Raw genomic sequence first — 14,718 nt, 5'->3', positions numbered from 1 at the left:
TCTACAGAATCTGTTTTGAAAGCTCCCGTATGTTGATGGAATTACCGCTGACCGGACTGTGAACAGTATCAGTGTCCCGGATGTTATCAGAGGAAGTGACGGCAGTCGACGGCAGTCAGTTGGGGGCTGGGATGAGCAGCAGTTTAATGCTCTTCCAATTGAGTATTACACATGTTTATCCCGTTTAGAGAGATGTAATGTAGTGTTAGAAGGCGTAATCTCCTCGATGACCTTTCCTCGGAGAAAATGACCACAAAAATGGTTTATTTTACTGTGGGAGGCAAGCCCGAGCAGGCAGAGTTTTCGTCCGATTTTCCCGCGGACGAAATCAAAGGTACAGTCACTGTGTTTACATGTACATTTTTGTTGCCCTCTATGAACCGCTCTGTGTTACTGGCGTTATTTTCATGCAGATTTTGTTTTATTCAACTGGTAGTTTTATTCATAATAACAGCTATAACTGTATGATCGTAGAAGGAAATACTACTTATATAGTGATGTTCTGTGGCTGCGATCCTCTTTCAGTTTGACACATTTACCATTTGCCTACTACGACATCGTAGCAACTTTAGCCCTCTGCAACGCATTTGTGCTTTCTTTCTATTATTTCAATCTCCATTTGACCTTTAATGTTTTGGGTTTTCTTTGTGTTTACAGATTTGTTTCGCTGCGCGGCGGAAGCCGGTCCATATGACATTCTAAAGCTCTACAACACAAGGGGAAATCTTGTCAACATTTCGCCAGCCCTTCAGGAAAATACACCAGAGACACGCTACAAGCTGGAAGTTGTTGCCGCAAATTGTGCAAGCTGCGGATTTTGTGGTAATTTTTTTTATTTCCAACTGTTTTAATTGTTATGGCTGTTAAAAAGAATGGAAAGAGGCTGATAGTTGTTGTGACGTAAATCGTAAAATCTGTATTTTAGTATTGCCAGAGGCTATTACAAGAAGCCCCCCACTGCCATGTTTTTTGCAAGCGATTTTTTAAATGCGAACTTTTTCTTGTTTTATTTTATCCAGTGATGACAATGTAGAAGGGACATTTGGCGCCTTTATTTGCTATTCGGCGCTGGCAGATCCAAGCAAAAGCTGTCTTTTAGCACTTTTATGAAACCACATATGCCTTTTAATGTAATTTTCAAAATATTGAGTTTCATACCAAAATGTATCGAAACAGGCCAATATGAAAATTTTTGAAGTAAAATTAACGAGATTGTGTTGTCACTACACAAACAATGCCATCGAATTGTTATCGCACATCGAATGTTTCTGTGAAGATCAGTCGATCAGCTGAAAATTGAAAGTGGTGGAAAATCGATAACAGCAAACCCTGGAGGCGTAAATGCAATCAAAGCCCCACGATATCAAAATTATCTCGACCAGTTGATTGATTAGTGTTTTAATTATTTTAGGGAACTAGACGATATTACACTTCTGGTGCCCGTTTGCATGCAATGAAAATTGTAATATCCATACGCAGTACTGTTTTCCTCTTTGTGTTATCGACCGTATAATCTTCTTGTTTCAGTCGATTCTTATCGCTAGTGCATTTCTAATGCATTGATAAACAATTAAATTTGAAGTTGAAAATGAAAGCAAATGGATCGTGCCGTTTTAATTTTGATTTCACAAATCGACTGTCAAGTCGGTGACTTTAAAGTTGATAATGCTTCTACTGTGCCAACATTTAATTCTGGAAACATTTAGAAACTGAAAGCAATCGACTGATCGATTACAGAAATGTAAGAACGTAAAGGTGTTTTTACAGTTGTCGCCAAAATTCTCCCAAATTTGCATGTGATTCTAAACATCTGAAATTGCCTAAAAGCTGGCTGTAGTAATGCAAATCACCTCAAATGTAATTCCCGATAGATTAGATTAGCCTATGGTATTTTATTAAGTTCTGTTGCCTGGGAGACAATTAAGAGAAAATTGTTTAGAACCACCAAATTAAGCTAAAAGCTTTTAAGCTAAGTTGCCAGATGTGAAATGGATGTTAGTTGTTCAATCTCCAAGTGTCTTTTTTATACATGTATTTTTTTTGAACTTAGATTTTAAAGGTTAATTATAAACTACAACCCTACAAAATGCATTCTACTAGCAAAGGCAATAAAGAAAAAATATGGTTTTAAGATAAAAGTACTAATTAAGAAATTTTATCCCCCATATGGTTAAAATGCATTTTCATTAAACCACTTTTGTGCATTGTGTTGATAAAACAATGGAATGTTATTGGTAACTCAAGCTATTGGAAGGTTCGTAATCTCTTGGAATCTTAGTGAAGACAGACAAGCACTTCTTGACAACCAGTCGACATCTATATAGCTTAAGCTGATTTTCTTACATTATTGAGCACAAAAAATGTTTGTAGACTATTTTTAGCAGTCCTTTGAGTAAGGGCTATTTCAGAACAGTTAAGATCTGTTGTGTGTATTCAACAACATAAATTTACTAGCATTCTATCCTTGTGAATTAGAAAAACTTCAAACTAGTGTCTTTCCTAAACTATCCAAACATGCCATTGTTATGATAATACTGTAATTAAAAGAAAGGCAATTTAATTGAAGCAGAGAGTATTTATTATTATTTGACACAGGAGCTCTTGCTGAGTAAACAAGTAGTGTTATGTAGATCAAGCTATCAACAAGAGTCACTTTTAGGGCATACATGTATGAATTCAAAAACAACAAACAGGCTCAGGAAAGGTTTATCACACTCCATTATTGACAATAAGGAAGACATACTTTTTCTTTTGTTAGTTTTAGAATCATGGCTTTTATTGCATTGATAAACTCTATGACCCTTTCACATCCCTGCCCAAAACAACTCCATAGCACAGTTAACAAGATGTTCAAAAAAAAGTTTCACATGAAAATGTTGCTCAGTTCTTGTAAACTGTGCAACATTTTAAGTTATTTTTATTATTAACTTTGAGCTATTATTACACATTTTTAGTATAAATCTACTAGCATTCTATGACAAATGCTATTCTCTGATTGGCTATGCTACTCACTCTCTATTCTGTTGTAGTATAAATCTACTAGCGTTCTATCACAAATGGCATTTTCTGTTTGGCTATGCTATTCATTATCTATTAGACTGTTGTAGATAGTCAGTAGCATAGCAGTTTGTGCCTGTTAACAAAATGACGGCTGCTTCTTTGCATTTTCGAGGTGTCTGTGAAGAGGATTTAGATAAAGTTTTGAACGACTAGTAGATTTATACTAAAACAATTAGATTGTTTGCTCTCGATTTCTATGCATTGGATAGAAATCTTGGGCTCATCATGTAATTGTTAAGTAGATCATGCAGTGAGCAGCCTGGAAGTGTGTGGATGTTAACAAAATGGCAGCTGGCTGTGTGCATTTTCTAAGTGTCTTTGAAGAGGATTTGGATAAAGTTTTGAACGATTAGTAGATGTATACTAAAACAATAAGATTATCCGCTCTTGATTTCTGTGTGTGATAGAAACCTTGAGCTCATCATCTTATTGTTGAGTAGATGTAAAGTAAGTGTGATTATAGGCTAGTTGAGTAAAGGGATGATTCACGAGAAGTTGTCTCTTGGATCCATTAAGCTAACAGGGCTCGAAAAAATTGCTGTGCAAGCTTATGAGACAAGTAGATTTTCCTGCCAGGCAAGTAACCTTTCATTCTCATTTGCTTGAATAATTGGGCAAGGGCCCGGGCAAGTTGTCTGTCAAACAAGTAATAAAACAACTGAAAGAAGTCTTGCTGAGGGCATGCAAAATTTCAGAGCTCCTTGTACGAAAGGCAAGCTGGAATTCAATTTTTTTTTTCTTTTTTTAGCCCTGGTTAAGCATTAGTGTTAAAAATGATTGTCTTTCTTCTCTAGATTCAGAGTCAGGATGCACACTAGATGCTGTAGAAGCAAGGTACTAACAGTGATATATAACTTAAGCTGTTGTTCAACTACACACTCATCCTCATATGGACATAAGGCCATGTTGAATAACCACAAAACAATAAATTGGTCCTTTTTGAAACTGTTTAATTCAGTTCATTTTAGTTTGGGATTACTGTCTACAGTTATTAATTACAATTGTGGTACATGTACATGGTGCATTTTATACTTGTTACCCTTCTTGTACAGAATGGCACAGTCAAGTGTTATAGGTAAACAAGGTTTCAGTGTTTTCCAGGTACCAGGATCAGAAAAATTGTACTGTTCTCTGCCGAAAAATGTCTATGTCTGTACCTGGGACAAAGACCTGTCAAATTGTCTGTTGAATTAAATTGTTGCTAATCTGTGTTTAAAGAAATAAGATATAACACTCTGTGACTTGTAATTGCATAAATAGGGTTTTTGGATTCACATTAGGATTTCTAATGGATTTATGTTATTTTTTAACTTATATTTTTATTTTTAATTTTTAATTTTTTTTTTTTTTTTTTTTCATATGGTTGTAAATGTGTTAACTTAAGGTTGATATCTGAGATCAGCCTAGGCTGGAAATAAATAACTGATATACTGAAAAACAACTTGTCTGATTCACTGCATTTGCACGCATTTATTTGTGAGGTTTGTCAGTTGATTGACAGGAAAGTGCATGCTTGTTTTGCATAGTCTTTTTTGTTGTTAACAATAAAGATTAGCGAAAAAACTGAGCAACGACGTTTCGGTCTCATCCTGGCACCATTTTCAAGTTAAAAAAGATTTGTGCGAAACGTAAACTAATTTATACCAATGGTAGAGGTGCGAAATTGAATAAATTAACATTAAGATAGCTGTTCAATGTTCATGTTCATTCCAATGAGGTGTCAAACACTGGTAATGAGTTCAGTGTCTGTTCAAAGCCTAAACAAATACTTTTGCGCGAATGGAGTCTGACTGTGTGTTAAGGCTCGGTTTCTTCTTGCGAATCCACAACATTTCGTGGATCAAGCAATCGAACTTTCCCTGACATTTCTTTAGGATCTTAAAGTTGTTAGTCAGGTCACCAACTGTATCAACTAGGTGTTCATTTTGAAGGTGTTTTCCGATGGCGGTAAATCGGTGTTCCTCAATGCGCTTGTAAAGATGACGGCTAGTGTAACCGACGTATTCTGCATCACACAGATCACATACATAGTTATAAACAACGCACTGTTGATTGATCAAAGGTGGTTTTGGCTCTTGTACTTTGAGATCATCACCAATTTTACGGCTTCTGAACACCGGCTGTAGTTTGTGATCAAGTTTATTACTCAAGTCCGAGAGATGTTTCTTTACTATGTCCGCTGATTTCTGGTCTTTAAAAGGCAGGACAATGCGGTAGATATTCTCTGTTGGAGGCGTCAATCTTGTGTCTGGTGACATCACTGAATTAACGAAACGGGTGATGGTGGAGTTCACAAGAGAATCTGAGTACTTGAGGTTAGAAAAGATCAGTTTAAGGCTGGTCTCCTCTTACACCACCAAAGTCATGTCGACAACCGCTATAAAAGATCTTTAGTTAAAACCATGTTAAACCGTGCTTACCGCTTGTCCTCAACATGGGAACTATTCTCAACAGAATGCGAACGCCTTAAACTGATCTTTTCTAACCTCAAGTACTCAGATTCTCTTGTGAACTCCACCATCACCCGTTTCGTTAATTCAGTGATGTCACCAGACACAAGATTGACGCCTCCAACAGAGAATATCTACCGCATTGTCCTGCCTTTTAAAGACCAGAAATCAGCGGACATAGTAAAGAAACATCTCTCGGACTTGAGTAATAAACTTGATCACAAACTACAGCCGGTGTTCAGAAGCCGTAAAATTGGCGATGATCTCAAAGTACAAGAGCCAAAACCACCTTTGATCAATCAACAGTGCGTTGTTTATAACTATGTATGTGATCTGTGTGATGCAGAATACGTCGGTTACACTAGCCGTCATCTTTACAAGCGCATTGAGGAACACCGATTTACCGCCATCGGAAAACACCTTCAAAATGAACACCTAGTTGATACAGTTGGTGACCTGACTAACAACTTTAAGATCCTAAAGAAATGTCAGGGAAAGTTCGATTGCTTGATCCACGAAATGTTGTGGATTCGCAAGAAGAAACCGAGCCTTAACACACAGTCAGACTCCATTCGCGCAAAAGTATTTGTTTAGGCTTTGAACAGACACTGAACTCATTACCAGTGTTTGACACCTCATTGGAATGAACATGAACATTGAACAGCTATCTTAATGTTAATTTATTCAATTTCGCACCTCTACCATTGGTATAAATTAGTTTACGTTTCGCACAAATATTTTTTAACTTGAAAATGGTGCCAGGATGACACCGAAACGTCGTTGCTCAGTTTTTTCGCTAATCTTTATTGTTAACTGTATTTCCAAATTTAATCTTATAAGAATTTTTTGTTGTTGTTTTTACAAAGGACTTTTTTTCTTCTCTTCATTGAAATAGACTTCAAGCATTGGAAAGAAGTCTCATCATAGAAAATGGAGAAACATCTCCTGTTGTCCAAGATATGAAGCTTAAAGTCAATTCCTTTAAGGAGAAGTTAGAGGTTTGTAAATTTGATAATCGTGTGGTAATCTTGTGAACCATACAGTGTAAAACAGAACATAAGGGCAATGATCATTTACATAATGACTTACTGCACTGTGGTTATGACTGGGTAGTAAAATATAAGTTAGAAAGTAATTGACATATGTACATTTTATACATACTGAGTATAGGTTTGACAGAAAATTTTGTATTCATTGTATGTCATACATTATTTTTCTGTGGATGTGCAGGTACAATTTGTATTGTGTCTTTTGTTTGTCGTTGCAGAGTGTTGAGCACCTTAGTTGGTTGGGTCTGTTTAAAGAGATGTCAAGGTGGGTAGTGTTCTTTTGGTAGGTAACATTAACAGAGACACGTAAAGGTCTATTGGTTCAGATCAGTTCAGGTCAGATCAGCTCTTGTTAACTGATTTCATTCTTTCTCTTTTAGTGGTACATCCAAGAGACCCTCGTCAGAGAAACACAGTTTACGAAGAAGAACCTCTAGTGAACTCAACTCTGTTCTTGAAAAATTTAAAAAGTTCTCGTAAGTTTAATTTTCCTAGTTAAGTTATGTAAAATGTGTTTTTCAGGAAACATTTTATTATTTTTTGAGGCTTATTTTACTGTCTAGTTGATCATGACATGTACTTGCATCTTGTTTTCATAGGAATGCAGAACTCACAGATCAGACAAGGAATCTTTTAAGAAAGCCTTCATTTGATAATTGGTATGAAAAAATCCTGAATTTATCAATCTCAAAATCTCACCCCACCTCCTCTCTGCTATTCTCATCTCATATCACATCTTATCTTCTGGTCACACGTGTTCGGAGGCTGGATAATGTTATCCACTAGGCCTGGATTGTGCGAAAGGCAGGTAATGCTATCCACCAGACAAATCACAATCCAAATGGATAGCGTGGTTTGTTTTGCTAACACTGATCCACTGGATAGCTATTTATCTGGTGGATAGCGTCATCTATTCTTCAAACAACCGGGGCCAGATAAATCACTATCCAGCAGTTAGTGTTGACAAAGCAAACCACACTATCTGCTGGATAGCAGTGTATCCAGTGGATATAGGGTTATCCACCACTGGAACAACATGGGCCTGGTTGTTAAGTTAACATTTGAATTTTTTCTTGACAACAAGCATAGAACTAATACTCCAAATGTAACTTTGCAGTATTGCAAATTGAGTTTCCCAGATTTTTTTTCACCTCTTGGTATTTACCTTCTGTGGCACCTTGCACAGAATCCAGTTTCTCGGTTTCCACATCTTTAGCCTTTTTGCAAACAGTATATTTATGTAATAGCAGTAAATTAAAATCATTTTATCTTGCACATTTTCAGGCAGTGGGAAGATGCCGAAATGTTATACTTACTTCAGCAGATGTATACAGACTTAAACTTGATAGAAATATTTAACATTGAGGTAATTTAATTATCTGTTTTTCATTTGATAATTTTGGTTATATATAATGCATATAGCTAACAAAGAAACCATGTAAAAGAGAGATTATATTTTCACTGTGTATAATCTTTTATATCTTTTGCAGATACCCATCCTACAGAACTTTTTATTCGAGGTTTTCAGGAATTATAATGCAACTCCTTTTCACAACTTTAGACATGCTTTCTGTGTAACCCAAATGGTAAGAAATGATGGAAACTGTCATTGTCTTTAAATATCATCTTAAGACCAGTGGGAAAATGGCAGCCACATGCATACCTGTAAGCTTTTCTGACTCTATTTTACATGTACTGTACCTCTATTCTGTGACACTTTTCACAGTACACCTCTCCTTTTCCTACAACTAACTTTACCTTCAGGTGTCAAAGTTCTCGTACATACATGTAGTTAAAAGTTCTCCCTAATAAATGAACCAAGTTTTCTTGCTGGGTGGTTTGAATTGTTCAAATCATTAAAGACTGGTTGACTGATGTTGTCACTGATTAGAAATTTGTTGGTTTAATGTGATGTCTGTTTCTTTGTTGTTGTTGCTTTTTGGATTTGTTCGTCATCACCTATGCTTTGAAGTCATACAGTTGTGAACAACAGTTCTGAAGTCTACAATAATTTCTGATCATTTTGCCACTTACTTATGGCAGTCAACTGTTTAACATGCTTTTTTGTTGTCAGATGTATGGTTTAATCTGGTTGACACAAATCCCTGGCAAGGTGCAAGATTGTGATGTGCTTGTGATGTTAACGTCTGCACTGTGTCATGACCTGGACCATCCGGGCTACAATAACGCTTATCAGGTAAGTGTAAATGTGAAATTTTCCTCTTTAGCATTTCAACAATTTAGTTTCTCTTTACTTTGGTAAATTCCTTCTTTTTCCTGGCAATGGTACAAGGTGATATGAGTCACTCTACCCTGCAAAATGAGTCACTTCAATCTTTCTTAGATAAGTCAGGAAAGAGGAAGGCACCCTGATGTATCTAGGAAAGATTGAAGTGACTCTGTTTGCAGGGTAGAGTCACTGGTGTCAGCAGCCATGTTCAATCCCCTGCCTCAACATTCTGCCAGGTTACACTAACAATGTACCTGCACCCTTTTGTACTATCCTCCTGGGTAGTACAGGAGGCGTGGTGGCCTCATGGTTACTGCGCTGGTCTCCAGGTCGAGCGGTCCGGGTTCAAACCCTGGTCGGGGACATAGTGTCATGTTCTTGGTTAAGACGTTGTACTCTCACAGTGCCTCTCTCCACCCACGTGTGCAAATGGATACTGACAGACTTAATGCTGGGGGTAGCCCTGCGATGGACTAGCATCCAATCCAGGGGGGAGTAGAAATACTCCTAGTCGCCTCATGCTACAGAAACCGGAATAAGCTCTGGCCTGATTGGCCACTTGTCTCATGTGCGGACTATACCTTACCTCCTGGGTAGCATTTTGATGCAAACGCAGCTTACCAAGAAAAAAAAGTGGCCCAGTCTTTCCTAGAATCTAAGGCACTATTATGAGTACACATGTTCCAATGGATTTTTTTTTTTTTTTTTTTTGTCGCAGGTGAATGCCAGAACAGAGCTCGCCATAAGATACAATGACATCTCACCACTAGAAAACCATCACTGTGCAGTAGCATTTGATATCATCTCCCAGGTATTGTACACATGCTGACTGCATGATGAACCACTCATATCTCCTAGAACTTAGTCTTAGTCAAAATATATGAAATCTCTAATCACGTCATTGCGGAAAACAGCTACATTGTAGGGATTTATGGCCTTTATATACCACCAAATTCTCACACTATCATTTCAAGAAATGTGTGGCAATCAGTATGGAGATTCGGTATTTTGATCACAGCGCTTTTAGTCTCCTAAATGCAGTTACGCCTGATGTGACTGGTGGCACGTCCATGCATTCCAGAAGCTAACAGATCCCAACAGTACTATAATCACAACTGTATAAACAACAATTTTCTTTTTCCAGCCCCATTGCGATATTATCAAGAACGTTAGCCAAGACGTTTTCAGGAAATTCCGAGAAGGCATGATCAAGTAAGTGCTGCTGAAGTTTTCATTCTTAGCACAACAACACATGCTGTCTTCTTTCACTAAATCTCCGTAGAAGCACTCGGAAGTTTCCGACTCTTAAGCGAGGGTAGTTCAGACGTTTGTCGCCAGTGGATTGCACCGTATTGCTTAACAACTTGGACAACCAAACTGCAGTCTGCCATATCTCGGAACGGGATTCCGAACGAAAAACCGTGTAATTTGCATTGTTGACCGAGTGATCCGGGCAACGTTTTCCTCGCAATACGTCAGTTTCGTTACAAGTTGAAAAGCGTTATTGCGCAAAGTACATGTTCACCTGTGTTGCAGATTGCAGCAACATGTTGGCTGTTGCGCGAAGTAAAAATGAGTTCATCTTAACGCAACATGTTACTGTAACGTGCAAAATGGTGGCAATACTCGCAGCACCTTACAATGCAGTGCAACGCTTTTCGTCTTGCAATAGAACATTGTTACACGCCAAATTGCGAAGAAAATGTTTCCCGTATTACTTATAGCTTCAACGATTAATTGTCTTTTATTATTGTTATTGTTTTGCAGATGTATTTTGTCAACGGATATGGCAAGACACAACGAAATCTTAAACAAATTTAAAGACATTTTGGCGGATGGTTTTAGCTTTGAAAACGAGGTTCACAAGTCTATGGTAAGGCATGGTATTCAGTGTAACGTTTCATTTCTTAATGTGAGGGAAAGTTAACACAATATTCAGAAAGAGCTACAGGATCCTACAGGACTGAACTAAAATGATAATAATAATTACTGTTATACTACATATTATATATCTAAGGGACTAACCTCCAAAACTGCGCAGAACTTCGTAAGAGTGCTTTTATAGGTTTGATTGTATTTTATTCCTCATTTTGTTACAGTTGATGCAGATTATGATTAAAGTATCGGATGTATCAAACGAAGCTAGACCGATGGAGGTCGCCGAGCCTTGGCTGGACTGCCTGTTGCAGGAATTCTTCATCCAGGTTAACTTTTTTGACTCGTTTCCTTTTTATACCAAATCGTACTTTTCTGGTACGCTTCGACGGTTAATCAGGCGAGCTTGATCGAACCATGGTTCGTATTTTGACGAGACGTAGTTGAGCCAAAATACCTATGGCGAAACCGAACGAGCCTGATTAACCGCCGAAGCGCACCAGAGAGGTCGAAAAAGTTACACAGTGAAAGTAATATGAGCATTCTAAGACCGGCTAACTTGAGAGCATTTCGAATCTGTTCTTTCTTTTTCTTTCCTGATTAGAGTGATGTGGAAAAGCTGGAAGGATTGCCAGTAGCACCTTTTATGGACAGAGACAAGGTGAAAAATCTCGTCATTTTATGATAAACGTTGTGTTCGTCTTCCTTGTTGCTTTCCGCCATTTTTGTAGCTTCCATGTACATCTGTCACAGTCTTAAGGTTGTTTCCCGCCATAATTTCCCGCGTCCGTCACAGTCATCAATTGTTTCCCGCCATAATATGTCACGTCCATCAGGCTTACTAAAATGCCAACAAGGGTAACCATGAGTGGAGTAGTGGACATATTTACTATACGGAAATGTGATTTTTTTCTCTTTTTTTTTCCCTTGTATTTCAACAGGTCACCAAACCGTCAGCTCAGATTGGTTTCATACGCTTTGTTTTAACTCCTTTGTTTGAAGCTCTTGGACAGCTCTTTCCAGTCCTGGAGGTAACTATGATTTCTTTTATGCTGCCTCATCTTTATTAGTCATTGATCACCACGTGGCGGGTGCCACGCTAAAACATAGGGCTAGAAACAAGTAGGCCCTGCCAAGCGCAGGAAAAGTAACAAAGGCGCAGCAAAGGCGGGAAAAATGCCCGGCATGTAGCAATTGCAAGCGCGGGGAAAAGTGGCGTCATGTGAGTGCTTCCGATAGTGTAAAAGTAGCGTCAGAAAGACCCTTTCAAGCGCGGGAAGACTAGTCTTTGGTACCTGCGACTGCTTTGGTTTAGCTTTTGATTGGCCCAGAGCAAATACTCTTTGCTGTGATTGGCTAACGTTGACTAGGAACAAATTATCCCGAGGAGAATTAAAAAATGCGACAGGCGTAAGGATAACTTTGGTATTGAGTCTGAAAGTCATTTGCTTTTTTACCAGGGGCCTCTTATCGCGCCAGTTCGAAAAGCTTTGAGCTACTACACTCATATGGGCAAAACAATGGAGGAGGAACTGAAGAAACAAGAAAAGAAACACTCCAGAGAAGAACATCAAGAAAAAATAGAAACCAAAGTCGATATTATAGAAACGACGGAAGAGAAACAAGAAACTATTGAGACGACGGAAGAAAAACAAGAAAAGATACTGCTGAAAGAGGAACAAACTGACAATAATGTAGAATCCTAAGAGGCAATCAGGCAGCAAAAATAAGTGTGTGGATTCTCGGATTCCGCGTCTACCGTCGCCCGCCTAGTTACATTATAAACAAGCAAAGGTTTACTGGAGGATGTTGGAAATAGTTTTCAACTGAACGGAGATCCAGTAATTCTTTGTTGGAGTTAGAATCCACCGAGAATTTTTTTTGTCGTCATTACGCTACAACTGAAATTTTTGGTCATCCGCTGGCAACCTCGTTGTCAGGGTCGGCGAGAGACTCTTGGAACGAGGGTTTTCGCTCGGCACCAACCTTGACCTTTTTAATACATAACGATTTTAAACTCCGTTCGATGATTGGTTGAGCAACACGTGATCAGTAATTGCCACGCAAGTGTTTCTCTCGCTGCTCGCAATATCGTTGCCCGGTAGATGAGTACCACGTGGTAAATTTTGGCCAATGGCGCAACAGAAAAATTACTGGTGGATTCATAAATGTATATTTACTTAATATTTATTGACAGATTATGGAGAATGGACTTCATATTTTCATACTCTTGTACAATATTGAACATTTCAAACGAATGAAATCGTTCACAAAGATCAAAGCATTGCAAAAACCGATTTATACAAAACCAACCCTTTCTATTTCATGAATTATGTAATTTCACAAACCGAACATGCGAACATGTCCACTTTTCATTACACTTTTCAATTTCGTTGTCATCGTTGAAAAGATTTTGGTTTTGTTTTGTTTTGTTTTTGTTTTGTGTTTTTGCAAGCAGAATTATCAAATCCCCAGCTGAGCCGGGTTGTTCAAAGCCTGATTAAGCTAACCCAGGATTTTGATTTGAGTTTTGTAACTTTGCGTTGAGGTTTTCTGTTTATATTGTTTGGCCTTCTGTTTTGAGTCTGAATAATCTCAAACTACACAAAACATAAGCCGTAGCCTGCGTAGCAAGCGTTTCTGTGGGGTTCGGGAGCAAAGAATTACAGCGCGAAAAATGGAGCGAGTAAAAGAGGGGGGAGGTTTCTTCCTTCCCCTCTCCCACCCCCCTCTTTCTTTTTTTTTGGCTCTCGCCCCATCTTCCGCGCAGACAAAACACCGAAAATCCCGTTCCTCGGTCTTTCTTTGCTTCCAAACCCCACGGAAACGCTTACTACGCAGGCTGCATAAGCCGTGAAAAACATTTTTATACTAGAAAATTTATACTTCGGTGAACTTTTAATCTCGGGTTAGCCAGTGAACCGGCTTCCGAAAAACCCGGCCCAGGATTTAAGGGAAAACTTCGTATTCAATGATACAAATTGTTGACATTGAAAATTATTTCTTTCATACTTCTATTATTATTTTACAACGGCTTTCAAACTGTAAAAGAAAAACGCTGTTTAAACTTAAATCAAAGCTGGGTTAGCGTTTAGATCTTTTAATCCATGAACAATGGGGTCTTGTTGTTAAAAAGAGATTGTACAGTATATCGCAGTAAGAGATAATTTATTGTTTCCTCTCAAAAGACAAATCAGCGTTAGCAAGGCTATCGGGTAGGATTGATTTTCATTACGAAAGCAAAAGAATTTTGCTGGAGTGTAGTCATAGTTACATGCTCGTCGCTGGTATTAAGCGTAGGTTATCACAAGGTAGTGGCACTAAAGCTGTCTACGATATCCAGATGTAAGGCCAGTTTTGACTTGTTATGGAAGTTTGTCCATCAGTGGTAGAATCAACATGAAATATAGCTAGGAAGTCTGCGTAGTAAATACAGGAGAAGAGAGAGCATATTAAAAATGCATTTTTTGCACTTCTGTTGTGTTACATATGGCATCAATTCAGTCCATGTACTACACCGGAGAAATTTGGAAACGGAGGTTTCACTTTGAAATCGTATTAAATGTTTTCCGTCCACAGTACGCCGGAGAAATTGGAAAACGCAACAATAACCGGCCATTTTGGATTTGTGTTTGAGGAAAACGAAATCACACGATTATCGTGACGCCACTGTTTTCGTGAAGCTCGTTTTTGAAATGGTTTCCGTCCACATGAACACGAAAAGTAGGCGTTTTCAAATTCCTCCGGTTTGGAGAGCGTTTACAAACAGCTTCGTTTTCGGAACGGATTAGTGTGGACGGTACACATGTAGGTTTAATCGTGGAAATAACCCTGCGTTTTCAATTTCCTCCGGCGTAGTGTGGACGGGGCGTAATTGTACGAGGGATTATCAAAATCTTCACTTCGTTACTTTTGCCATAGTTTTCGATTACTAATAATGATACTGGGGAAAGAGTATACTAACCTGCGTCGAGTTGAACGAAAGAGAATTCTGACAATCCTGACATAGAAGCGTTAACACGTCTGCTTTCTTTTGTCTTTTTTGACTGACCCT

The 14,718-nt window shown here is 38.3% G+C and overlaps 1 protein-coding gene across 1 annotated transcript; it reads left to right on the top strand.

The window, feature by feature from the left end:
* The first annotated feature begins 95 nt into the window (after nt 1-95).
* LOC110055007 (high affinity cGMP-specific 3',5'-cyclic phosphodiesterase 9A-like) lies at nt 96-14,136 on the top strand. Its single transcript, XM_020761386.2, has 17 exons — nt 96-334; nt 658-822; nt 3,855-3,894; nt 6,406-6,508; nt 6,778-6,824; nt 6,940-7,035; nt 7,159-7,218; nt 7,844-7,925; nt 8,050-8,145; nt 8,634-8,756; nt 9,508-9,600; nt 9,934-10,001; nt 10,557-10,662; nt 10,889-10,993; nt 11,269-11,325; nt 11,606-11,695; nt 12,125-14,136. Exons 1-17 carry the CDS (start codon nt 247-249, stop codon nt 12,368-12,370), a joined length of 1,665 nt encoding a protein of 554 aa, XP_020617045.2. The 5' UTR covers nt 96-246; the 3' UTR covers nt 12,371-14,136.
* The last annotated feature ends 582 nt before the right edge of the window (nt 14,137-14,718 follow it).

This window comes from Orbicella faveolata, unplaced genomic scaffold (genome assembly GCF_042242905.1).
Source record: "Orbicella faveolata isolate gen_17 unplaced genomic scaffold, um_ofav_v1 contig_12, whole genome shotgun sequence".
Classification (NCBI taxonomy): domain Eukaryota; kingdom Metazoa; phylum Cnidaria; class Anthozoa; order Scleractinia; family Merulinidae; genus Orbicella; species Orbicella faveolata.
This window is presented reverse-complemented; position numbering and strand designations above follow the sequence as displayed.